Below are 26,671 nucleotides of genomic sequence, written 5' to 3' on the forward strand. Positions count from 1 at the left end.
TCTATTTATGAATTAAATTAATCTAAATTATGGGCAATTTGTCGTCGTCAGCACGACCTTGTGTTAGGGGATGTTGATTGTGATAACGCACACTTTTTTTCCTACCCATTCTTACTAGAATGAGTAGGAAAAAAAGCTCCTCGAGGTTACTACATCGAGGAGCTATTCTAGATTCATCGAACTAGTAGCTGAGCTCACGGGGCTCAAACCGGGAGTATTGCTAACGCTGTCCCTAGCAAGAGCAGTGATTCGTAGAATCCACCACCGTATCGGAAACGCGACCCACTGAGAAGATCCGGCGAGAAACTCAGTGGGCTGTGTCTATGGCTTAATTTACTCGTCGAGCCCTTCGTCGCAAGCGGCGGGTTCGACGAGGACGGTGACCGGTGCTTGTGGTACCTAAAACACCGTTAATGGATCGAGAGGATCCGTAATGACGTGCTTAAGGCGACGTCGACTGTTTACCATTCGGTCCACCGGCTCGTTGCAGACTGTACGGGCTGCGCGAGGAGGCGCAGTTCGCGGAGACGCTGTCCCTGTGCCGCCACTGCCGCTGCCTTTTTTGGCGCTCGCTCGGACACCCCTGCATTGCCGACCAGGTACCCACGCAACCCACATAGGACGTATTGCTTAGATGAGTGGACGAGCTCAAAGCCCCCCTGGTGCTAACTGGTTACTGGAGCCCATAGACATGTACAACGTAAATACCGCCACCCACCTTGAGTTATGAGTGATATCCTATGATGATATAAAAGATATTCTCCTAATGACGCATCCTCATCTCCCACTAAATATGTGGCCTAAAGCTAAATGAGTAAAAGTACGTGCTTGTATGAAATGAGATCGTATGGCCAGTTAATTGTTTTTTTTTTCTTGGTCCCTATTATTAACTCCAGAGCATATTATCCAGGCCGAACTTAAATCGCAGTGGGAAAAGCTACACACATCATAAATTGAATTAAAAATGTTATAATGATTGAGTGTAGTTTTCTCGTGTATTTGTGGCGTACGAATTGAATTAAAAATATACAACAGAAAATGCGAGAACACTGACCTACCGAGATCCCGAATTCCTGACCCCCTAGTGCATATTTCTGCCACGAAACATTCATGTATTTATTCCTTTTGGACTGCTTTTCAACCAAACTTGGCAGCTACAGTCACCTCGTGGTGGACCACGGTAACAACTTAACGTCAGATGGGCTGTGAAGCCGCCCACCCATACTCCACTAGTAACACGACAACAATAGTCTTAAAAACTTTTTTAAATATGTTCTAGTGCCCTGAATACCGCGAGCGCCTCAGAGAAGCTGGAGGACCGTTGCCCCCCTCTCCCGTACCCCCCGCAGCGTTCCTCAAATTCTTCTCGCTCTAAGAACTTAGAGATTAAGAGGTAAACGAAATCACGATTTAATTCATAAAATACAATTCAAGAGTATAAAGTGAAATATTGTTATTCTATACGTACATACATTCATAATCACCCCTTAATAATTTAAATTGTAAGAACTATGGTTGAAAGGTTAGAAGGCTTAATTTATACATATCGACGCTTGAAAGGCAAACGTGACTAAGCGACAATAACTGCTTTATACATAAATGATAGGCAATAACCATATTCGATGCGCAAAAAATATATATTTCTAAGTCTATTAAAATCATTTCAATCCTACAGCTAGATTCGTTAAAGTATTATTTTTTTCAGGTATTTCAACTTTAAATTAGTCTACTGTAAAGTTCACGCATTGTCGCTTAGTCACGTTTGCCTTTCAAGCGTCGAATTATGTACATTAGTAATCACCCCTTAATAATTTAAATTGTAAGAAACATGGTTGAAAGGTTAGAAGGCTTAATTTATACATATGTACATTAGCGAAATGCATCCTTATTTTCGTATGCTGAAAACTCATTATCCTTTAGATAGTTCTCGTAGAAGTAGTTTGTGTTCAATCCGTAGTACTTAGTACGTGTTTGTGCATTAAAAAGGAAAGGGAACAAAAAAATGATGAGATATGAACATACAGTACCCGGCGATAAATATTGCACATCGACCTTCGGAAAAGACAATCGGGTAATATCGGCTTCGCAGATCTCTGTCGCGCACTACGTATTTAACGTTTATCAGTCGTTGTGCAAATGAGGTAGTGCGTGATCAGACTGTACTCCGTGCGACAGAGACAACACATCACGAAGCCGAAATTCGCCGATTGTCTCTTTCCAAAGGTCGATGTGCAACATTTATCGCCCGGTACTGTAAATGTTTTAAAAAAAGAATTTATTATGACTGATTACGAAGATCTCTAGTACTGGCCTATTTAATATGAAATTACAAGACGACATTATTCATTATAATTTAGTGATAAATTTAATGTGAACAGAATTATCAAAATTATTAATATTCAAAACGGTTAATTGAAATTTGCTTGTGCAATGACGTCACGTTTACAGGGTGCGACAGAAACGCTTTTTCTCTCTCTCTACTCTATTTGAGGGACTATTCCAGCTACGTACGGTTTGGTGGGTGATCTCACGGCGCTCAACCTAGGAGGGCTTACAAATACTAGTCCTAGTAACGGTGACCAGTGCTTGGAGAGCCTAAAAACACGGGTAGTGGATCAGGAGGATCCGGTACAACGTGCTTGGCGTTGCGCCGTCGTCTGGGTCGTGTATATATTTAGAGGCGGCCCCGATAAGATGATTATCGTGCCGCGCCACTTCCTCGACGAAAAAACGCCTACCTTCATAGTTGAGCGATTTAATTCGAAATTGACTGTAATCAATACTTCACTACATAGTATAAAACAAAGTTGCTTTCTCTGTCCCTATGTATGCTTAAATCTTTAAAACTACGCAACGGATATTGATGCGGTTTTTTTAATAGATAGAGTGATTGAAGAGGAAGGTTTATATGTATAATAACATCCATTAAATAGTGGAGAAATCAATAATAAATTACAGTTTCCGAAGCGAAGCGAGGGCGGGTCGCTAATACTAAATAAACAAAAAACTTTTTAATTCATAAATTTACTGTCATAAAAAAACACATTTCACCTGACTAATATCTACAGATAACTCATTGAAACTGTAACTGTTTATGGTTCTATCTATGTTAATGTCATTATTTTCGAAGTTTTTTTTTTTTTCGAGTAACTTTTAAATTTACCGTAAAAATAGTTTTAGTTATGTTTACAACTCGCGTAAACCGAAGAAAGTACTATGCCAGATAACTATTTATGAAAAGAGTCGAATGAATCCAGTACGTGCTGGCAAAAAATACTTTTTATTTTTAAACTAATGAGGTTTTATAGGTTATTATTGTTATTAACTTTTTTGTTTGTTTTGTGCGTGTGTCTTTATATCATATTATTATATGTCGCGTTTGCTTGCAAAGTAATTTTAATTTAATGCCGCTACATAATATCACTGATATTTGAGTGAGAAGAATGTGAGGAGTGGCTTGGTGATATCGACACAACAGACTTACTACTGGTAGCCAAAACTGCAATTGACAGACTAGTAAATAGCCCTATAATCTGCCTTAATAAGCGACGTTATTTTTATGCTGTGTGTGGGTGTAGGAGCATGCCTGATATTAAGTGGTAACCGGAGTAAATGCCGCGATATTGCACCTTGAGATGTGAGGTCGAACAGTTAAAATGTCGCCTTAATGTCACAGTCAGCAATAGAAAGAAGTGTTTTGATTTTTAATAATGTTACGCGCTAAATAAAATTTCACCAAAGTAGCCCGAAGTCTTTGCCATTCCTAATCAAGAAGCCTCGACGATCGCCGATAAATTAGTACATGAAGTTATAGTGTACATGTGTATTTACACATAATTTATATGTAAGGATTTTACTTATACTTCAATCTTATGAGCATTCGTTAAGTTCTATAAAATGACATATGAAGATAGTGCGATATTAAAATGGCAACTTATTAGTGAAAAACAATATTTTATTGTTGAATTCTTGAAGTAGTTTGTAATGATAATTACAGTCTCTTCACCAAAGGTGTGTGTTCATGAGAAATTGTGTTCAACAAAAAAAAAAAGGTTTGTTAAGGAACATAGTGATTGATTGAAGCTACTGTAGTTATTTTAGACTGTTAGAATATATAAATGCTTAAAGCTTGTACTGCACCGGCCCTATCAAAATATCTAAACCACTAACTAATAAGAATGCAAATTCTAAAAGATTCAGAACCTTTTAGAATTCAAATATGCAATAAAATTTTCAATAATGTTGAACATATTTTATATTCAAGAATTCTAAAACCTTTTTGAATTTGAATTCATAAAAAAATAAGAAATATTTTTGGATTTCATGTGTGACCGAACCTTAGTTTAGTAATAAATCCAACAAACTGTAATTATGTTTCATTGTCCTATCAGTATTATAATAAATGTTATTTTTATTTTAAAGTTGTGCTTATGAAAATGTTGTTATTAAATAAAATTAGCCTGTGTACGGTGAGTAGTAGACACAGAAAAGCTATAAAAAGATGTCACATGTGACAATCTTATGAAATTGATGAGCCAAATATTTTTTTAATACCCGAGACATCCGTATATTGGAACTACATACAAAACTACAGAATATATTTGCCCAACGAAAACTTAAATTCTAAAGTAATAAAAAATATACATGTATTTTTTTAATCATATTCTTCAGTATTTTTGTCGGTCTTTCTCGAAAGAGCTGACCTCTGTCCATTAAGCCTAAATCTTCATAAGAGTGTGTTAACCGCTATGGCTGGCATAATATTGCCGTTTTTTGAATTTTCATCAGTAATCAATCATTAATCGGCGAATTAGAAAAAATGTTCACGGTAGCATTGTAGCTATTGATAATGTGATATTTTAAGTTACTTATAAAAAATATAAGTTTTTCTATAGTCTATAGATGCTAAGTTTATTGTGGATTTGTCAAATGAACAATTTGGAATGTGAGAAAATAAATTGAGGCATTGGTATTTTACATTTCTGGTGATACACTAATATCACATTTTTCCGTTTTACCTTTAATAAAAACAAACGATTACTTATATGTAAATTTTGTTTTAATTATGAATAAAATTAATTAATTTGCACTGTTTTTAGTGTATAATAAGTAACTAAAAGTTTGCGGGTAGATCAGCATTTTTCTAAACAATTTTTTCATCATTTATATTAACGCTTTTGTGGATGGCTAAATACACCCACAGAAGATTGAAGTATGTACCTAGTGTAGGTAGGTATATTTTCTGTACATTCAAAATTGAACATTTGACACGGCATAGTCTGTATTGAACTAAAATGTAGATTAGTATTAAGCAGCTTAGTACGTAACCAAGTCATGTATACTTAATCTGTGATGTAAAATGTTTTTGTTTTTATCTCTCACTGTAGCTCGATACAAAGGAATTTGCTTTCATGTTTGTGTTCTCACTTGTGTATTCACATACATTATTACTATTTATATATATAATAAAGTATTTTTAATATTGTTCTACAATAAATTATGGTTTTCTTTATTTATTCCGTAACCGATGCAAAAAAACCCTAATCGACTTAATTATGTCATAATCGCTGTTTGTACTGCCAAAAAACGTTTTCTTTTGAAGTTGGATAAAAGAAAATTTTATTCCGCTATTTTCCCTGATTATTGCAGATCCGGAAGTAATTAAGTTCATTTATTACCTATTTAACCATTGACCCCTAGCCATATTATTTTACATTGACTTTTCCTACTCTGGGAAAGTTGTATATGTATATATATGGACCGTTTATTTTGAAAGTGGTGTAAGTCCATTTCCTTTTGTTTCGAGAAAATTAAAGGTTACTAATTTGTTGATTTAAAAATATAGGCAAATCATATGAGATCTGGCTATGCCACCTACCTCTGTCAATTACTTACTTACTTACATCACTTTCATAATCGATGATTATGCAATTTCATTTACCGACCGATTTTAAGTTGTACAAAACATGGGATTTTTTTGAGAAATTAAACACGGACTAGTTATATATAAAAAAATTACATTAAATTAAGCATGAATTACGTGATAGCTCATTTTTCTCAAAAATGGACTTACACCACTTTCAAAATAAACGGTCCATATATATATATTTTACAGAAAGTTATAAAGTTCTTTCTTTTTTAATTATTTTTGCCCTTTGTAGACAGACGAGGAGCATACGGCCCACCTGATAGTGAGTGGTTACCGTCGCTCATGGACTTCAGCAATGCCTGGGGCAGAGCCAAGCCACAGCCTACAGTTAATTAATGTATTTATTGATTAGTTATAAAGGAATTTAAAAAAAGTAATAATATTTGTTTTAAACACATTTGGTACACATTTTATTTGACAACACACATAGGTATTTAGCACTTGTTGCAAACAATCTTACTTCGAATTTCGAAAAAAAATTAAAAAATTAACGCCTTAACTACCCATGGGTAGGTACTCCAGCAACCAGTACTTACTATTATAACTACTTGCCGCTTAAGAAACTCTGACAAGTTATGAAACGTAATAAGAAAATAGGCGAAAAACCAAGTTTTGTACACTATTGACTTCCACAGTGAAGGAATAACATCGTGTAATAAAAATGGAACCCGCAAAAATTATAATTTGCTTAATTACAGGTGGTAGGAAAAAAATAAAAAAAGTTTATTTGCCACATTCAAATTTAACATAACTTTAAATATCTAGCAGGGTGTCTGAGCACCCTGGGTAGGGATCTATGGTTAAGTGAATTACAATTTGTTTCCACCTATTTCTACTGAAAAATAAATTGTTTCGCGCTGGTAGTCGTTCTTTATTTGTATAACTTTTTTTTTTTAAAAGGAGACCTCAATATCAAATTGAGCAGCGGCATTCGCATGTTGAGGCGTCTGAAAGCCCAGTCTAATTGACCTTGAATGCGTTCGTTTGAGATGGTGCCATAATCTCGTTTTTATCATCGCACCGCCCGCCACCGGAGTAGAGATCATCCATACTACCTGGAGCCACTGCGTTCATCCACAGTGCGCTTCCAGAGATCTTTTTGGCCACGTACCATCCGGCTTTGGAATGAGCTCCCCTCCACGGTGTTTCCCGAGCGCTATGACATATCCTTCTTCAAATGAGGCTTGTGGAGAGCACTTAACGGTAGGTAGCGGCTTGGCTCTGCCCCTGGCATTGCTGAAGTCCATGGGCGACAGTAACCACTCACCATCAGGTGGGCCGTACGCTCATCTGCCTACAAGGGCAAAAAAATATGCGTCGGTCCATACTCATCTATACTAATATATAAATCTACAATGGTTTTTACGGATGTTTCGTTATAACTACTCAACCATGCGTCCGATTGACTTGAAACTTGGTATCCATGTAGAAAATACATGAACTTAATCGATAGGCTAACATTTATGAGTGTTGGACTCCCTAATAATAATGACAATAAATAATGTTCATTTTAAATGCCAAGCGAAGCGGGCGAGTACGGCTAGTAACTAATATAACTAATAATATTATAAAAAGATATATACAGCAAATTATGACAATCAATAACGTTTTATTAAAGTACGTGAGCATCTTTAATAATAGGCTGTAAAATTTTCAAAACAAAAAACGTTTGTCAGAAGTGGGATTCGAACCCACGCCCTCAGAGAGGACCAGAACAACTCGTATCCACTTTTCGTGGACAAGGGAACCTTGAGTCTGGCGCCTTAGACCGCTCGGCCATCCTGACAACGAACAATCAGCACGAAATTAAGCATCCAATGGATATACCATTTTTTGTTATCAAAATCTCAATTTATTGTCTAATTAATTATTAGTAAAAATTCAAAGAAAACGCTCCGAAGAATAAAATGAAGTACGAAATATGATGATGAATCATGAGCGACCAAGGGACACGCGGCAAACAAAATACAATAAAGCGTACGACGCGACGCGGGCATAAAGCGTCTCACGAAAAGTTACTCCGTCTCTTTGTTTTCGCGATCGTTGCAGCATCACGCAGAAGTAGCGAGAGAGAGAAACTGAAAGTGATAGTTATAGCAGCGTGGATGGGCATAGTTTTCATGGCGTTTGTGAATTAATCTTACTAGCTAAGTACCATAAGCCCGTCCATTTCTGCCGTGAAGCAATATTTTAAGGATGAGGCAGCAGTTGTTTTAAGAAATAAAACTTTGGTGAAGGCATTTACGTTGCTAGCTGTGGCATAATACCAGACGTGGCGTGAGCTCATAAACCCTAAGCAATAAAAGGTGTTACCTACTAAACCTTGCGGATTCCACGAATTATTATAGGAATAGCCAGATCAAATAGCGTAACTATCCAACTCACAGTCGAGAAACAACTTTAATATCACTGAGGCCTTCATAAGACATGAGTGTTACCATAATTAATATTACTATAGCATAATCTTACATTTATTGTTTTCATTACATAAATTTTGAAGTTACTGTATGAGCTCCAAGTTCGGCTCACTGAACGCCCGTCCCGAAAAGCTCGTCGAAAAGGTGTTTCAATTTTCTCATCAGTGAAAATGGAGGTCCTTAGCATCTTACCTATTATGATTGCTGTATGGATTGGAGCGTATTTTTGAAGAATTTATGTTGGGATCCAGTATTGTGCGGTAGGGTTTTGGCAATTACTTTTGTGACCCCTATTCTATGGGCATAATAACTATGTTTTTCATATTCTAATAATTTCTAGTTTGAGTGAATGCTATTCATTTTAATATTCTTACTCAGCTCTTTTTTATTTCTGCTAACACTTCATAAATATTATTATTGTGTGTATTGTTACTTTAAATTTCAAAGCGATAAAATTACAACGAATGGACGAGAATTAACAAAAACTACTTTGGTTTCGATGTCATTGTTGCCAGTGTCGAGTTTATTAGAAATCTTCAATTACATCATAATATTATGTAAACAAATAAATACCTACCCTGTTTATTGAAATAGGAGTAAAATAAAAGTTGATTTATTTTAAATAGTGATCCATGGGATGAAATTTAATGTCACTGAAGACAAAATCATTTACATGTTATGTGGTGGTAAGAAATTTTCTTCCCAGTGTAATGCCAATAAACGGCATCTTTTAATTTGTTAGGTTTTGTCATCGTGTCAAAATTAAATACAGTAATAATACAAAATATAAGTGCACTAGCTGATGTAAGTTCTTATGGGTTATGAAAACAATCATAGCTTCATAACATATTGTTACCTGCGTGTCTTCCAGAATTTCTTGGAAGAAATCTCAAGACGTTCGGCGGAATTGTCCTATGTTTCTGAACGAAATCTAAAACTAATTTTTCATTCTGACACTAAACGTCATTACGCACGTCACGTCATACGTCACATACGTCACGAGTATTATAAGAATTTCTGGCTTGATTTACAAAATAATATACTACTTATACAAGAATTAGGACTTAACCAGAGTCTCAAAGCCGTGCGAGTAGATAAACGAGATGAGGAAGTGGAAGGTCAGCGTTGGTCGGTGAGCAAGATGACGGAGTACGTGCCGGTAAGCGAGGGCGAGCAAGACGAGCCCATTGAGCTGCCAACCGAAGAAGACGGCTCGCTGCTACTGTCGACCGTGGCAGCGCAGTTCGCAGGTGCCAGCGGCCTGAAGTACCGAGTGAACGGGAGACTACGCGGCGTACGCCTCGTCGACGAGCGCCTGTCACCACCGGCGGAGGGCTGGCCGGCCTACCGATATTGGTGTGCCTTCCCACGCGCGGAATCGCCGCCGCCTCGACCACGATGCTCCGATCTTATAGTTCTCGGCTTACCATGGAAGACGACAGAAGAAGCTGTACGAGATTACTTCTCCTCCTTTGGCGATTTGCTGATGGTTCAAGTAAAACGCGATACGCGCACCGGACTATCCAAAGGTTTTGGCTTCATCAAATTCGCCGAGTACGAAGCTCAACTGCGTGCATTAGGCCGCCGACACATGATAGACGGGCGCTGGTGCGATGTTCGCATCCCGAACGGCAAGGACGGCTCGTCGACGGCTCATCGAAAGGTATTCGTCGGCCGTTGTACGGAGAATATTACAGCCGAAGATCTCAGAGAGTACTTCGGCTCCTTTGGTCAAGTGACAGATGTGTTTGTGCCGCGACCCTTTCGTGCATTCAGCTTTGTGACGTTTCTTGACCCAGAAGTAGCAAGGTCCTTGTGTGGACAAGATCATATTATAAAAGGTGTGTCAGTAAACATTTCAACAGCATCACCAAAGCGCGAAAGGTCCACTACTGCAGCCAGTGGGCTCGGCTGGGGCCGTATGCTTGGCTGGCCAGCTGATGCATGGCCACTCCCGGCACCCCATCCCCTCGAGTCAAAGCCCTACCTCAAATACGAGTAAACTGTGCCTCCTGTTCTCCACAAACCTACATTGTTAATAGCTTTCAAATTTTATATGAAACAAATTGTGTAAATAATATATTATACCAAGTTATTTTTGTGTTTTTCAGTCTATCCAAATTTTAACACATCCCTTCAACGTGAGCCACAGCTATGAAGAAAAAAACTATTATCTTTAAAACCAATCTAATTTAATCAATATATATACATCCAAACTAAACACTAATTTGTTACCAAATATGGCTACTACAATCCTCACTACATCAGCTAAAAGTTTAAGCTAAGGTTTTGGATAACAAAATATTTAACTAAATTAAACAACACCAATTAAGATATCCTATCCTTTTATTATAAAAAGGGGGTTAAGTAAATGATAAACTACATTAAACTTCTAGAATACAACAAAAAAATCAACAGAGTTGCTAATTTTCAGAAATAATCATTAAAATTATTTTATTGTTTATCCACTGAACTGATGACTATGACTCTTCTGCCAAACTACAAACAATTGAAAAGAATTGTTTATCCATCTAATGCAATTAAAAAATGAAAAACCACATTTACCTTGTAAGCCTTAATAAATACTAGACATTCATAAACAAGTAAATATAAATAAGTTACAGCTCCCATGCTTTGTGACATCAAATGACTTAAAGTGAAACAGTTGCAATTATTAATGTATTAGCGAAGATTCATAATTTAACAATAATTGACCAGAAAGTTCAATTCATAATGCTGCCATACACAAATCCAAATTATATTATTATTATGGTATTTTACAAATTTTGAGCCATAACATTTTTAGGCTTCATAAAAATTCAGATAATGCATATGAGTCTTAGTATTTTTTCCTGTTCTCAACTCATTTTTTTTACTGCATTTGTGGGCAGACGAGCATATAGCCCACCTTATGCTAAGTGGTCACCGTCGCTCATGGATGTCAGCAATGCCAGGAGCAGAGACAAGCCGCTGCCTACCATAATGCAGTCGTGCGTTCTGATCGGAAGATCTACAGTCGTTACACCCGCATAATACAATTGAAGCATTGATCATGGTGGGTGACAGAATTCTCGTTTCTGACATTTAGGGGATCCGGTACCAATACCAGATTGGATCAGCTGGTCTATGCCAAAACTCAATAAAACATCTATCGTCTACCGCTGGCACTGCTATTAAGCTGGTGCAGTTGACTCTTAATACACACAGATATAACTCTTTTGATTATCGTACGAGTCGCAGTGAGAATAGAGTTCCCTAATTTTATCAGCAACGCCTAGATCTTAGTACAGCAGGTCAAGCGTTCAAACTGGAATGAACTTTCCCTTTCGTTAGCTGATCGTTACCATTTTAAAGAAGTTAAGAATATTTTACGGCCTGAACAATAGATTGTATTCTTCTTTTTTTTTCCTACTAAAGCTGATAGCCTTGAGAGGCTATATCAGCGTGGCCTTAACTAATAAGTGAGCTCACGGGGCTCAAACCTTAGGCGCGATTGTATTCGGTGACCACTTTCTTATATATAGGCCGCGTGCTCGTTCTTTGAGGAAATAAAAGCAAATAAAGAACTGCCAAATGTTGCCATGAACACACTTCATCTTACGTATTAAGGTCTTTCATAAATCGTCCGTACTATCGGGTGCCAACATTAAGCCCAATTGAGTTCTATTTCACTGTCGGCCACAAAACACATTTTGGCGAACAACGTTTAAAATCTACGTCACCACGAGCTAAACTTTTAATCCCCGTCATGGACTTTGTTTTTTAATTTAGAATGTTCCAAATGTATACAGACATTACAAACACACGTGCATTACTACTGCCAGTAGTCTGATTTCCAGTCTGCTGCGCTGGTCAACGAAGGTACTTAGCCGCCCAATCGACTCGCGCCGCGCCGCTCCCAACGGTAGTAGCTTCTGTGAATTTTTCAATTCAAATACCTTACTGATATTTTGAATGGCTTTTATTATCAAACCGAGGCACAAATTACCTATACAGCGATTTGATCGTAATTGCAAGCTGTGTGTCTACAATCTGTCCCGCATTTCTTTAGTCTCGACGGGGGTCGGATTCAATGGTAGAATCGGACGACGTGGCTGTATATCGACTTCCATAGTTCCAATATGTCTGATTATTATCCAGCGATACCAAACCCATAAAAAAGATCAAGAAGGGAAACAAGTTCTGAAGAAGAAATAAGAAAAACCTACTACTACTTTTGAAGTCGTCGCCGCGTCGTGGCCTAAAGGATAAGACGTCCGGTGCATTCGTGTTGAGTGATGCACCGGTGTTCGAATCTCAGACGGGTACCAATTTTTCTAATGAAATACGTACTCAACAACCGTTCAGGATTAACATCAACGGCGAAGGAATAACATCGTGTAATAAAAATCAAAGCCGCAAAATTATAAAATTATAATTAGGCAATAAATAACATTGCGTAATTACTGGTGGTAGGACCTCTTGGGAGTCCGCACGGGTAGGTGCCACCACCCTGTCTATTTCTGCCGTGAAGCAGTAACGCGTTTCTTTTTGAAGGGTGGGGCAGCCGTGGTAACTATACTGAGACCTTAGAACATAATATATCTCAAGGTGGGTGGCGCATTTACGTTCTATATATCTATGGGCTCCAGTAACCACTTAAAACCAGGTGAGCTGTGAGCTCGTCCACCCATGTAAGCAATAAAAAAAATATCAAAATCTTCAATAAAAACGGAAAATTTTATTTAATTTCCTAATTTATATTTATCGTTTTAACAAGTTTAAATCTTTAAGTTAACCCGCAAAACATTAAACGAGCAAATCAATCTCACGCAGCAGTTAATTTTCATTGTATGAAATAGATTACGTGTAGTCAACAATATGTATAAGTGTTACTCGTGGGCTCACCTCGGTGCGCTCTCAGAGGAATCGTTCGGAATAGGGAGGTGTCTATTTTAGAGCCGGCGACATATCGTGCGGCGCCGAGGTACGCAGCAGCAGCTCCTCCGGACTGCGCCATCAAGGGTACAATCGGAGGAGCCGGTAGCTGAGCCGCGACCACACTGCGGCCTCTGGCACCGGACGTACGCCTCAACACTTGCTCACCCCCGCCTGTTTCATGTACTACTTCACCCCTATACAAAAATAATCATACTATAAAGTCTTATCTTATACCTTTAAACGAGCAATTCTTGTATAAATATGTATAATCTGAATCTCGGAAACGGCTCCAACGAATTTTATAAAATTTAGTATACAGGGGATTTCGGGGGCGATAAATCGATCTAACTACGAATTATTTTCAGAAAATGTTGTTTTATTCGTGTTTTCAATAATCAACTTTATGACTCTCCCCGACATCTATTGGTGAATAATAATACTATTAAGCTATTTCAGCATATTTTTTTTCTATGCTGATAGCCTTGAGTGGCTATCATAGATTATACACTTGGTGGCTATTTCAGCTTCGCCCTAACGTTTGTAGGTGAGCTCGCGGGGCTCAACCGGAGAGTTGCTAACACTGACCCTAGCAAGAGCAGTGCTTCGCAGAATCTACCACCGGATCGGAAACGCGACCCACTGAGAAGATCCGGCGAGAAACTCAGTGGGCTGTGTCTATGGGTTAGTTCGCTCGTCGAGCCCTTCGTCGCAAGCGACGGGTTCGACGAGGACGGTGACCGGAAAAACGTTTGTCAGAAGTAGGATTCGAACCCACGCCCTTAGAGAGGACCAGAACAACTCGCATCCACTTTTCGTGGACAAGGGAACCTTGAGTCTGGCGCCTTAGACCGCTCGGCCATCCTGACAACGGTTAGACCAAGAAAATGAATTGTTTATTTATATTATTTGTGTCTTTTTCATATAAAATATAAAAAAATACCGAACAAAGCTCGGTCATCGTTTAGTAGAAAACTTATACGTAAAGCACAATTTCTTTAGAATAAGTGCAAATATTTTTTTTTAATTATCCTAAAGAGGCAGATATGTTTCCAAGCCGTCTTAATGTTAAACAGTACCGCAACTAGTTAGTACATTCGTCTCTTTTGGTGATAGTCTGTCACACAGTGTAACGAAAGCCACTCGAAAATCGCACGTCAGCAACTTATCGCTTAGCTTTATGTAAGACGTTAAGCAAGGGCGGATCCAGCTTTGGCGCCAGGAGGGGGTCGCATAGTCGTGGGCAAGTTAAGAACTTATAATTTAATTTTGATAACAATAGATAATAAATAAATCATGATGTTCTTCAATTAGTCCAAGTTAGTTCAAGTCCTGAAACTAGCTCAGGGGGGTCATTACCCCCATGACCCTGGATCCGCCGTTGACGTTAAGAGTACGTAATATTTGTTGACTGCTAGTTTCGTAACACTGTTATTTGTTTTGTTATTGGTCATACTGCTAACATTTTTGCCTGTGTACGTTTAGAGCATTGTATGTGTCTGTAAAAAGTGTGTTCGACACATAGAGTTACTATACTTATTAACTCCATGGTTCAACATAATCTCAGTGTAGCCTGTCCTCTATTGTGGTAGCTAAAACAAATCACAAGTCCATTCTACTATATAAATCAGAAGATGGTCACTTCCTTATCATTCGCAGTCTCCTTATAACATTGTCCTGGTAAGATTTATGTGCGGCTTTCTCCTGACAAAAATTAGGTCAATGATTTTGGGTGGCACGTTTGGGTGGCACCCTAGATGGTTTAGATTCACAAATCAGCCCGGCAGATGGCGCTGCAGTCGGTATCTAGGTTATTTATCTATACTACAACTAAACGGCTGGATCGACTTGAATGAATTTTTGCAGGACAACGTCTGTCGGAACTGAAAACGAACTATAAAACGTGTAACTAGTTAAAAACATTACCCGAGTATATCAGCAAAACGATCTCGAAGTGGCGCCAAGTTGACCAGAGGTACTGGTGCTACTGAAGCCGGCGTCTTGTTTACGGACGCAGCCGCTTGACCTAAGATCTCTGTGTCTCCTCTAATGCTCGTCCTAAGATTAAAAACATCATCATTGATATATTGGAAATGCTGAATCGTTATTAACAAAAGCACCAACCTCCTCGCTCTCGACGCAGGTGGAGGTAATACAAGGGCAGCGCCGACGGCGAAGTATGGAAATCTGGAAACAGGCAGTTTAAAAAGCATCAATGAGTACAAACCCTAAAAAGTTTTAATAAGATTACTAATAAACTCATTTAATCATGTGTGCGCATTTTTGTTTTACTTGTTTGTACGAGATCACGACTGAACTGTGCTTAAGCAGCTATCGTATTTGCATTCCGTTATTTGGATTGCAAAAATAGATATCACATCTGTCAGTCAATTCCCTCAATTCAGAAATCAGGTAGAATCGACTCGTAATGCCTCAACATCTACTTAAGTACCTATAGCATTATCAAAAACTAGTTTTGTTGAGCCGAGAACGAGTACTCTATAAACATTTAAACTAACCGTAGAGCTTGAGGTGCAGTAGGTCGATCTCTTGGTGGATATCGCAGTAGAGCAGCAAGTAGAGCAAGTGCTGGGGGAGAGGCCGTCGGCACAACTCGCGCTAATGGTACGCCTGCACTTATAGGGAACCGAAAACGCAAAGCTTCCGCGAGAGAATAGCCTTCAGGCCACTCATCCCGATCGGGAGTTCCGAGTGTAGCACATATTTTATGCAACTGATCGATTTCTGAATTCCCTGGGAATAACGGACGACATGTGTACAATTCCGCTGTGATGCACCCTAACGCCCATAAATCGATGGGTGCTCCGTATCGGGTGTCGTGTAGCAGGACTTCGGGTGCTCGATACCATCGCGTCGACACATAATCCGTGTAGGGCGGCCTCGACCGGACTTCTCTGGCGAGACCCAAGTCGGCGATTTTCACCAATTCCGGTCCGCAGCACAGCAAATTTTCCGGTTTTAGATCGCGGTGAAAGAAGCCGTGTCGATGCATATGTGCTAGCCCTTGCAGAACCTGGTATATGATGTTTCTCAGCACCGGTTCTGGGAATGCACGATCGGCATCCCGTATCAGCTGGTACAGATTTCCCCGCATATATTCAAATACGAAATACAGAGTGTCGTTCTCTCGTATGACTTCCCTTAATTTAACTATATTGGCGTGGTTGAGTTTTTTAAGCGATTTCACTTCTCGAAGATTCATGGCTTCATCCCATGAATAATATTTACGTTTCATACGTTTGATAGCAACTTTTTCCCCTGTGTCTCGTCTTTGTGCGAGCACTACCGATCCATAGGTACCATCGCCTAGTTGCTGTAAGACCACGTAGCGATTCATATTGTTTCTAAGCAATCATAACTGTGCTTTATTTCATAAAAATGATGCTCATTCAAGACAGTAATACATCCGTATCTGTGAAAGTACGGTTTGTGATCTCAATTAGTCAGAAACTCTAAATAAACATCTAGTGGCTTACTTTCAGTATCCTTTGATAAATAATGTTACGAATTTATGCTTGAGAAGAAATTATTTGGAGATAGTAAAGGATTATCTTTCATTACAGGCATCACTTTCAAAATACTTTTAAGTTAATTCAAACTACTTATGTAAAAGATATTTAATAAAATTTAAAATCAGCTTAGAGTCAACATCGTCATGTTATTTTCACAGGTTACCATGGAAACCTAGTAACAACCGTACAGCTGGATATTGATGGAAACATGGTTGGATTTAAATGTGTAATGAAGATTGTTTATTAACTGTTTAATATGTGTTAAAGTGCGCAAATGTGGAAAAAAGAAACAAAGCCGCTGGACGCTATTTCCGGGGATCCTCTAAAAAGTCCACTGAAAAAGTCTCAGTAAATAACCACCATTTTACTGAGACTATATTGCATCTCATATCATCTCGTTTTATTTAATAATTGATTAATGTCTCAAATTAATGAACTTCATTAATGTCGCTCCATTACAATTTTTATAACTGATCATTAGTGATCATACAAAAGATTAGACTTTGTGGTGTAATACCTTCGCCTTTACAGTTGGAAAAATGAAACTATTATTACAATTAATTGTCATTGCCAAACTACAGCTGATCGTGTATCCCTAATCGATTCAGTATAAACATAGTAGGTACACTAAAGTACACTTATTAATTAAGAATATAAAGGTAGTAGTCGGCAATATAAACTATTAATAAATTTAAAAAATGAACTTGATTAAAAGAAGTATTGTTCATTGTAAAAAATGTCTAAAAGGAATTCACAGAAGTTTCAGCCAAAATTGTTGCGTAAAGGTGCAGTATTTACATCGCTTATAACCTAAATATTATTTACAATAAAGTATCAGATCATTTACAACAAAGTATCAACAAACATAAAGAAAACAGTAACAAATAACAGTAACAAAAACAACCCATTAGGATTTCATAGACAAAATTTAATTATATAAATATATTCTCAATCGGTTTTTGAAGGAGTTCAAAACACAGTTTTTTTCATGTTGTAAATATATATTTATATGTACCTATATCAGACACTATGTACCTATGATGTAGTGAAAGTTTGAATTCAACCTGGTTAGTCCGTTTGCAATAATTCTTAAAGTAAAGAGTTTTATGGATAAATGAAACCCACCAATTTAAAATTTGTTATAAAGCAAAAAAATATATTTCATACTTAATTAAAAAATTTGGCTGCTGTTTTTACAAATTTACAAAATATTTATTTTAGAATGCGGCAAATGAAAATTCTCAAGTTGAAGAATGGCCACGACGTGTGGTCTCTGGAATCCAACCAACTGGTAGCCTGCATGTTGGGAACTACTTTGGTGCAATCAGACGCTGTGTGCGCTTGCAACAGCAAGGCAATGACTTAACACTGTTTATTGCTGACTTACACTCCTTAACTGCACAGCAGGTTTGTTTAAGTTTTAAACACACTAGATGTACCTGTATGCTGTACCAATGTAATCTATACATCACTACTATTCTTAAAAGCAAAATAGCTGTTACAAATGGACATGTCATAATTATGAGGCTTCTGTATTTTGTTATTTGTCTCTTAACATTGAACTCATCTTTTCATTTCTATTACAAACAAACATGTTCCGTTTCAACACTAATCCTCATAAATACTCTTTGAATCCTCAATCTATAACAGAGATTAGATGCTATGATATAAATAATTAAAAGTAGGTAATCGAAGTAGGTCAACCAAGTTTTCAGCAAGTTTGGCTCTGTCCCTGGCATTGCTGACTGCCATGAGTGACAATAACCACTCACCATCAGGTGGTATACTCCACTGCCATATAGACACAATGTAATTACCATACCTTCATTAATCTTAATCTGTTTGCAGTAAAATAGTCAGGAAGGTGAGACAACAAAAGCACTAAAGATATATGCTTTAAAAACTTTCAGAACCCTGAAGTATTACAAAACAATATCTTGGAACTAACAGCATATTTATTAGCAAGCGGTATTGATCCAGAACAGAGCACATTCTTCGTTCAGTCCGCTGTTACAAGACATGCAGAGCTGTGCTGGCTGCTTGCATGTTTGGCTACTAATGCCAGATTGGCCCATCTACCCCAGTATAAAGAGAAGAGTGCTAAGATGAAGGAAGTGCCCATTGGATTATTGCTTTACCCAGTTTTACAGGTAAAAAATATACTGAGTTGAATAACAAGTTTAAGTACATGATTAAATTATGATTTAGCATCTTTTAAACATGCAAATCTATATTTATAAATTTGTTTCTTCTAATTTTTTTTTTAATTTGAGAACATTTCTTTGTTTTAGTGATAAGACCATCTCCTGCTAATTGTATGTAGTTGTCTTACATTTTATGGGATTGGCATCAAAAATGTATTTATATGTTTTTTTGTCATAAAAATTGTTGTATAATTTAGTTATATCAAAAGTGATTTTTAGTGAAAATATCGGTTTTTGAAGTGAAACTTCCTTATCGGCGTTGGAAAAAAATTTACCGTCACATTTTTCGGTTACGCGTCACTTTTTTCCGTTACGCGCCATCTGTTTTGTATTCATGTCTATGATAATAAAATCCTTTTGTTTAAACTTTATCTAATTTAACTTTTTTGTATTCATGTCTATGATAATAAAATCCTTTTGTTTAAACTTTATTTAACCAATCTAATTTAACTTTATTTAACCAATTTCTAGAAAGTTGCATGTAGATCATTTTTCGAAAAATAAGGCCATAAACAAGTTTCACTTCTTACGTGTGTACACTAGTACACGCACACATTTTTTTTTTTTTCTACATTTTAAGAGGACCAGTGGACGAGAATGCATTTTACGAGTCTTAGATTCTGATTTATAAGAAAATAATGTACATATTTTCAAATCTCACTTGCTTGTCACCATTCTCGTCGAACTTGTCGAATGCAATATATCGAAACCCACTGAGTTTCTCACAGAATCTTCGCGATGGAGCGCGATTTCGATGTAGATTCAGCAAAGTACTAGTTTTTCAATGGTCAGTAATAGCTATTCTTTGAGTTTGAGCCCGTGAGCTCACCTACCAGTCCGCGAGTAGCTGGAATAGTCCCTTAGGTTAGGTCAAAAACCTACGTGCGTCTCTTTTTAAACATGCTATTTGTTTTCCGTAAAAAAAACTTTATTTGATTTATATTGACAGGCAGCTGACGTGTTGATTTACCGCGGTACCCACGTTCCTGTAGGCGCTGATCAGATACAACACCTGCAGGTTGCCTCGCAGTTGGTTAAGACCTTCCATCATAGATACGGAAAGACATTCCCAACACCGAGACCCCTATTGCCAGGTTTGCCAGACTATGTTCTTAAAACCACCAGTGTTAATATACCTTTAGGAATTTTACCTGTATACATTCTCTCGTAATCTTTAACATGATTTGGGAGGTTTACAACGAAAGAAAAGATCTTCCACAGGGGGCTTCGTGCGAGTTTCTTAACGTTCTCGATAGCGTAAAAGTTTACTCAAATTTGTGTGTAGTTGGAACAGCGCCCCTAGCGACAAACGTAGGGAAACGTTCCATCTCAATACAAATTAGAGTTAACTTTTACGCTATCGAGAACGTTAAGAAACTCGCACTAAGCACACTGAGCGTGTGATATTGCTCGGTAGACCGACGGTCCGAATATTGTTGTTCGGAACTTGTTTAAGTGCAATCTTATCTTGAAAATGTCGTAAGATCCAGGTATCTGTCAAATATCTTGTGTTGTGTGACGGCTACCCGCCACAATGGTCTCCTGTCTCCTACCTACTGAACGTATTATACTATACCAAGCAAGCAAGCATGGGGCATGCCCATTGTGACGAGCTAATTTGTTAAAACTACTCAAGCGCTAACTGTCGCAAGTTACAGTAAAAAGTACTGTAAATTTAAATATCTCTGATATGCCCATGACAAGAAACTTACAACTTACACCGCGCGTCTGATCCTTTTAGGTCACTACGACATGCTAGCTACTACAGTAGTATTAATAGAAAATGCAATCGTTATGAAATTGTATCAAACACTTCACAGACGACGGTAGCGATAGAATACTGAGCCTAAGGGATCCAACAAAGAAAATGTCCAAATCGGATTCTGATCCGAAATCCAGGATCTTGCTGAGCGACACGGATGACGTTATTCACAAGAAAATTCGGAAAGCAGTCACAGATTTTACTCCACAGGTTCATAGTATTTTATTTATGGTTCCTGTCACCAGGCTCCAAATTATGTATTTTTTTCTTCTATTTAATTATTTAGTTTTATACGAAAGTTGCAATTACTAGTCAGTTTTTTTTAGAGCGTGCAATGAATGTGTGCGAAATTTAAAGATCCACCAATGCTCTCGCTTATCTTCAATAGCTTATTTTTCATACGGGACCTTTGCCCACGACTATTTATTAATAGTAAGACGTGTGGTGAGTCGCACAGATGTGTCATTGGGATTGGTCTCATTAACCATACAATTTCTCCTGAAACCTCATATTTTAGTGATGCTGACATTCATGTTACAATATCTTTAGGCTCCGGTAACCACTTAATAACAATTGGGGCCAGAGTTCGTTCCACCATCTAAACAAAAAAAATCATTCAATAATTTTTTTCTGAGATTTATTATGGCAGTACATAAAAGGTTTTAATAACGTAATACCTCATTAAAATTCAAAATATTTAAAAATTATTTATTTTATACTTTTACTATATTATCATGTTACTTAAGGATATTTAAGTATAAGGATTTAGATTCAATAATTTTAATAAAATAATATTGAAATATACATTTTCCCATTACATTTATCCACGATTGATTCTCAATATTAAAATTATGTGTACACAATGATGCGCTAGTGAATAAACTAAACAAACTATCATTAATTTGGGAAAACGAATAATTCAAAAGTCAGTGACACTTATAATTAAATACAAATACATAGACAGCTCTATGTAAACTAATAGCAGTAACATATTGTAGTCCTTTGACAATTTACCATATTGCTTTAGAATCAACTAGTGTATTACTATTATACTCTAGTCCTCTGGATAGTAATATTGATAATTATTTAAGAACTTATTTATTTTAATCATAATTAGTCGAGCAAATTTCTGATTCATAAAAGAGATTTAAAATAATTTAAACCATAAAACATTTTAGGTAGCTTTCTTTTAATTGTTCATGGTGACTTTTTAAATGAGTCATTATATGGAACTACATTACAGTAATGACGTATTTGAATTATAATATTTTTTCCTAAACAATGTATAAGAAGCCTTATTAGGAAGGAAGTACCATGAAATTACACTCCCCATATAAACTTTGAAACCCTAATTCACCCTTTAAGGGAGAGAGAGAGGAGCAGATAATATAATAATATACAACTTTGAAAAACGCTGATATAAGTGCACATTTATTTCAGAAATGTACACAACTTCATAATCCTTACATCCTACTTATATATACATCAGCTTACTAGTAACTTATTTCTATTGTTTTAATATATTTATCACCCACCTAAATAACTAATCACCAATCAAATTAACCAATCACATCTGTATTACTTCAAAGCAAATAATTGTCTGTTAATCCAGGTTACATATGATCCAAAAGAACGGCCCGGAGTATCAAATCTTATAAAACTACACTGCCTTGCTGAAGATAAACTCCCTGAAGAAGTAGTTGAAGAATCAGATGGTATGACAACGGCGCAGTATAAAGGTGTTGTTGCAAATGCTCTCTGTGAAGCCCTGCGGCCTGTACGGGAACGGGCAGTCAGTTTGCAAGCCCAGCCAGCCTTCCTGCAAGCTGTGCTGCAGCACGGCGCCGTCCGGGCTCGCCAGCGTGCAGATGAAGTCTATCAGGATGTCACAAACAAACTTGGGTTAGCAGTGCCACGATTACACAGTCTAACCAGAGCCGCCACTCAATGACTTGACGACACTAGTAAATATAATGAGGTCTGTTGTTTTTGATGCACATAGTTAGATTGATACAATGTGAGAAATAAATCATGAGGTTTAACAATGATGTTGTGATTTCTTCTATAACCCCTCTCAATTTGTCTTTGGTGAATATGGGCTGAACACCAATTAGGTAGATTAACATGGAGTATCTATATATCTGGCATTAAGAAATTTATATAAAGCTTATTACTTTTTTTATTTACTGAATAGATTAATTAATTAAATATTAAAACTTTATATATCTGAACAAATACCATTTATAGTTGAAATTCCTTGATGAATCACAATCTGTGGTGATGCTGGTACACTTGCACTGTTGGTTCCTGATGTGTCTGAGGAGGTGGTTGAGATTGTTGATGGTTTCTCTCTCGTAACAATGTCACTATATCTCTAAGAAGATCGACAGCTTGGGCAACAGATTCTGCCTGTTTCTCAGCAGCTAAGGCACTACGCATTGCAGCTTCAGCAAGTAACTCCTCAGTGCTTGGTCGAGGAGCATCAGAAGTTGACGGAACTGAAGTATCAGAACGCATGTCGTCGTCTAGTGGAGTCAGTTTACGATCTTCATCAGAGTGGCTCCCCCCTCTTGGTGTGTGTGCTGTGAAAAAAAAACAAAATTGATAGCATAAATCAACTCGCCCAAACCATCTAAGAGAAACTGAAAATGCAAATACATTTCATTTATTGATTATTGATTGATTGTTGAAGGTGTTGGAATTTTCCCAAGATGTTTTTGTAATAACCCAGCCAACATTGTTAACGATCGATAACAAAGTTATATTGTCATAGTAAGACATTGCATTGTAGCATTTTCAAAATGACACACATTTTAACCCTTTGCTGTCTGAGGACAACACAGTGATGTTGTGTGCAAAATAGCAGCTAACAGCCAGCCACATCTCAGTCTTATCTTGTACAAAATAGGGGTCAAAGGCCAACCACACTACAGTTGTGTTATGAGCATAGTATCGCTCAGTGGCAGGTGACAGCAGTTTAGCATCTTGTATTCTATTGGTATCTTGGAACAATAATCAACAAAAAAATTGCCAAAGAACATGTAAATAATCAAACATTTAAGAGAAACAATTTTTTTAATTTATTTACGTATTTTTCAAATTTCATGAAAGTAGGGAAACAGAGTTGAGAACTTAAGACAACTAACGATAAGATTAGTAGAACTTAACAATTTATAATTTCCCGATAATGTCAAGAACGACAAGCCAATTAGCACTCTGACACTAAGCAAATAATATTATGATACGTGCAGATAGCAGTGTTAATTTAGCTTCACTATACTTACACACACAATTGCTATTGTTGAAGATATTTTGGAGACGCTCTTCGGCAGAGGAAAGGTCACCGAGGGCACCACCTGCAGCTGATTTTCTTCGTGCCTTGTATTTTATATCGACCCAGTACTGAAATTTTTTTTACAATTTAGTTAACAATATATAGCTAATACGGTTAATATGCGATTAAAATATAAAACTATGCAGTATTAAACAAATAAAGGAACTTGCACGGGATTGCTCTGCTATATGCGCTCGTGCTTAAGATAGTAAAAATAAAACTCACGCGAGACCACTTATCAGGCGACTTTCTTGCGCCTCCAGTATCAGCAGCAGCAGCATTTAGTCGCTCCGCCAGCAACCTCCAAAGCTTACTCGAACTATAGCGTGAATAAATTGCCTGTTTGCCCGCTGCAAAATCAGGGTGCTCTTCCATAAAAGTCAACAATAAGTCCAGTTGCTCTGAGCTTACCCTGGATCTAATTAAACTAGTACTCATTTCTGCTTCGACGACATGTTATATATAAAATTAGTATACTTTAAAAGCTATACTAATAAAATGACAAATTTATTAATATTTATCTTTACCAATAATCTTGTCAATATTTTTAAAAAGTTGAAACCTCCGATTGAAACTTGAAAGTACCTACATTATTGTTAATTTTGATTAATCTATTACATAGGACATAGGCAAAGAAACAAGGCCCGTTCTGCCAAAAATTTTGTAGTAAACACTAGAGTCTGGCAAGCGAAAGTAGACACTCGAATTAGGTCTATGGTCAAAACAAGATTGCGAGTAGTTAGTGATTTGTTGTGACTTTTTTGAGCATTTTTCTAACTCAAAAATGAATAAAACTATTAAAAGTGGAGTGAGGGAGATGTCGTTTCGCATGATTTCTAAATTTGAATAAAAACAACAGGAGAAAAACGCTGTATTCAAACAGAAACAATATTGTTTACGTGTGGTGTTGAATTTCATAAGTTAGTATGACACTTAGAAGTTGATACATTGTTTGAAATCGTAATTATTATTTATATTTTTACAAAACTATTTCTCTATTTCGATCCATATTCAGTTTATATTACGTTAAATAGCTTCATAATAATACATTATTGTTATCTAACATACCTTAATAAATGTTACATTGTAATTTTAACACAACTTGTTTTCTTTACAGAAAATCTGGTGGATGTAGCAGGGGTTGATGAGATAGTGAAAACTATTGAAAAACTGACTGGTTTGGAGCAAAAAGACAGGATAAGAACCCAGAACTAATACTTGGATAAAATAGCTTCAATCACTGGTAAGTTTTTCCCAAGTACATAAGTTTATATAAAGATATAATCTAATAAATGCAGCACTTATGTAATCATTCTGTTTCATCATTCTTTACAGAAGTGAGTGTTACAACATTAAAAAAAATAAAAAAGGAAGGTACAGTAAATGCAGGCGTCTGGAATACCCCAGGGAAAAAACGGCCACATAAGCTCACGACTTAGATAATTTCGATATAGATGTTATTCGTAACAAAATTAACGAATTTTACATCGTTAGAAAACAAGTTCTTACGTTGAGAGTTCTGTTAATGGAATTAAGAGAAAGCATTGGATTTAATGGATGCAGAGAAACTCACTTATTTGTCCAATGGCTATGAATTTAAGAAAAATAAGAATAGGCGTTCATTGTTAATTGAACGTTATGACAGATCTGCCTGGAGACATCGGTTTTTAAGAACCATGTCTTTGAAACGTAGAGAAGGAAAGTCAATAATTTATTTATACGAGACCTATGTTCATAAAAACTACAAGCCCAAGAAGTCTTGGCAAGGTCCATCTACAAGTGGTGCAATTGAAAATGTTTCGACAGGGAAAAGGTATATAATTGTACATGCTGGATCAGAGAAAGGCCCTGTGCCAAACTCATTGTTAGTCTTTAGCACTAAATCCAAAATGGCGGACTACCACCGCGACATGAATACTGTAAACTTTAATAAATGGCTAAGAGAAAAGCTTTTTTTTATTTTATTTTATTGCTTATTTTTATTGCTTTTGATGGGTGGACGAGCTCACAGCCCACCTGGTGTTAAGTGGTTATGGAGCCTATATACATCTAGAACGTAAATGCGCCACCCACCTTGAGATATAAGTTCTAAGGTCTCAAGTATAGTTACAACGGCTGCCCCACCCTTCAAGCCGAAACGCATTACTGCTTCACGGCAGAAATAGGCAGGGCGGTGGTACCTACCCGCGTCGACTCACAAGAGGTCCTACCACCAGTAATTACACAAATTATAATTTTGCGGGTTTCATTTTTATTACACGATCATTGCCGAATGATGAAACTAAACTAGTCAAGAGGAGATTAGGCGCGTGCAGTCTGGAGGCCGCGCGAGGCTGCCAGTGGCCGCTGGCATCGCCGCCGGCCGCTGCCGGACGCTGCCGGCCGCTGCCATTCCGGTGTGACTCGGCCCTAATGAATCTTTTTACATGGAAGTTATAGATTCAGATTTTGATCATGAAAGTGAATATACCAAAATTATTATAGAATATTGTTTTTTTTTTTAAATCAGATTGCCATATAATACCTACTCTTATTTTTGATTCAGACGTAGTAAGCTGATTTTTCGAAATGTCAC

At 37.1% G+C, this 26,671-nt stretch overlaps 5 protein-coding genes, 1 long non-coding RNA gene and 2 other non-coding genes across 11 annotated transcripts in view; 4 read left to right on the forward strand and 4 right to left on the reverse strand.

Moving 5' to 3' along the window:
- LOC101746293 (F-box only protein 32) overlaps positions 1-5,497 on the forward strand; it is a 32,204-nt gene extending 26,707 nt beyond the window's left edge. For 2 of the 3 annotated variants that reach the window (XM_004927124.5, XM_012691221.4), the window contains 2 exons: positions 491-599; positions 1,280-5,497. In XM_004927124.5, the coding sequence (XP_004927181.1) occupies positions 491-599; positions 1,280-1,375 (205 nt within the window). In that variant the 3' untranslated portion in view covers positions 1,376-5,497. The remainder of the gene's footprint in view (positions 1-490; positions 600-1,279) is intronic. The other variant, XM_021348650.3, reaches the window with a different exon arrangement.
- A 2,102-nt stretch (positions 5,498-7,599) lies between these two features.
- TRNAL-CAA (transfer RNA leucine (anticodon CAA)) lies at positions 7,600-7,715 on the reverse strand. Its single transcript has 2 exons — positions 7,678-7,715; positions 7,600-7,644 (listed from the first exon to the last, which is right to left on the reverse strand). It is a non-coding gene; the product is annotated as a tRNA-Leu (tRNA).
- Positions 7,716-9,320: 1,605 nt separating this feature from the next.
- TBPH (TAR DNA binding protein homolog) lies at positions 9,321-10,441 on the forward strand. Its single transcript, NM_001044141.1, is given in 1 exon segment — positions 9,321-10,441. A coding segment is annotated over 1 exon segment (861 nt). The 5' UTR covers positions 9,321-9,487; the 3' UTR covers positions 10,349-10,441.
- LOC101746146 (serine/threonine-protein kinase MAK) lies at positions 9,331-16,972 on the reverse strand. 2 transcript variants are annotated; one of them, XM_021348649.3, is made up of 6 exons: positions 16,761-16,972; positions 15,783-16,696; positions 15,388-15,450; positions 15,190-15,321; positions 13,234-13,460; positions 9,331-12,260 (listed from the first exon to the last, which is right to left on the reverse strand). In XM_021348649.3, exons 2-6 carry the CDS (start codon positions 16,619-16,621, stop codon positions 12,199-12,201), a joined length of 1,323 nt encoding a protein of 440 aa, XP_021204324.1. In that variant the 5' UTR covers positions 16,622-16,696; positions 16,761-16,972; the 3' UTR covers positions 9,331-12,198. The 2 variants fall into 2 exon arrangements, with proteins under 2 accessions (XP_021204324.1, XP_004927180.1); XM_004927123.4 differs by having other exon boundaries at positions 15,783-16,971.
- On the reverse strand, positions 14,017-14,132 carry TRNAL-CAA (transfer RNA leucine (anticodon CAA)). The gene is made up of 2 exons: positions 14,095-14,132; positions 14,017-14,061 (listed from the first exon to the last, which is right to left on the reverse strand). It is a non-coding gene; the product is annotated as a tRNA-Leu (tRNA).
- Positions 16,973-17,354: 382 nt separating the features above from the next.
- LOC101745867 (tryptophan--tRNA ligase, mitochondrial) lies at positions 17,355-22,810 on the forward strand. The gene is made up of 6 exons (XM_004927121.5): positions 17,355-17,581; positions 18,018-18,203; positions 18,707-18,946; positions 19,950-20,094; positions 20,821-20,972; positions 22,375-22,810. Exons 1-6 carry the CDS (start codon positions 17,495-17,497, stop codon positions 22,711-22,713), a joined length of 1,149 nt encoding a protein of 382 aa, XP_004927178.1. The 5' UTR covers positions 17,355-17,494; the 3' UTR covers positions 22,714-22,810.
- Positions 21,457-24,774, reverse strand: LOC101746004 (uncharacterized). Its single transcript, XM_004927122.5, has 4 exons — positions 24,322-24,774; positions 24,047-24,164; positions 23,001-23,344; positions 21,457-22,637 (listed from the first exon to the last, which is right to left on the reverse strand). The coding sequence occupies exons 1-3, from the start codon at positions 24,532-24,534 to the stop codon at positions 23,028-23,030; spliced, it is 648 nt and encodes a 215-aa protein (XP_004927179.1). The 5' UTR covers positions 24,535-24,774; the 3' UTR covers positions 21,457-22,637; positions 23,001-23,027.
- Positions 24,775-24,836: 62 nt separating this feature from the next.
- On the forward strand, positions 24,837-26,044 carry LOC105841763 (uncharacterized). Its single transcript, XR_009974370.1, has 3 exons — positions 24,837-25,056; positions 25,214-25,339; positions 25,432-26,044. It is a non-coding gene; the product is annotated as an uncharacterized LOC105841763 (long non-coding RNA).
- Positions 26,045-26,671: the final 627 nt, after the last annotated feature.

The sequence above is a fragment of the Bombyx mori genome, chromosome 11 (assembly GCF_030269925.1).
Source record: "Bombyx mori chromosome 11, ASM3026992v2".
Taxonomy (NCBI): domain Eukaryota; kingdom Metazoa; phylum Arthropoda; class Insecta; order Lepidoptera; family Bombycidae; genus Bombyx; species Bombyx mori.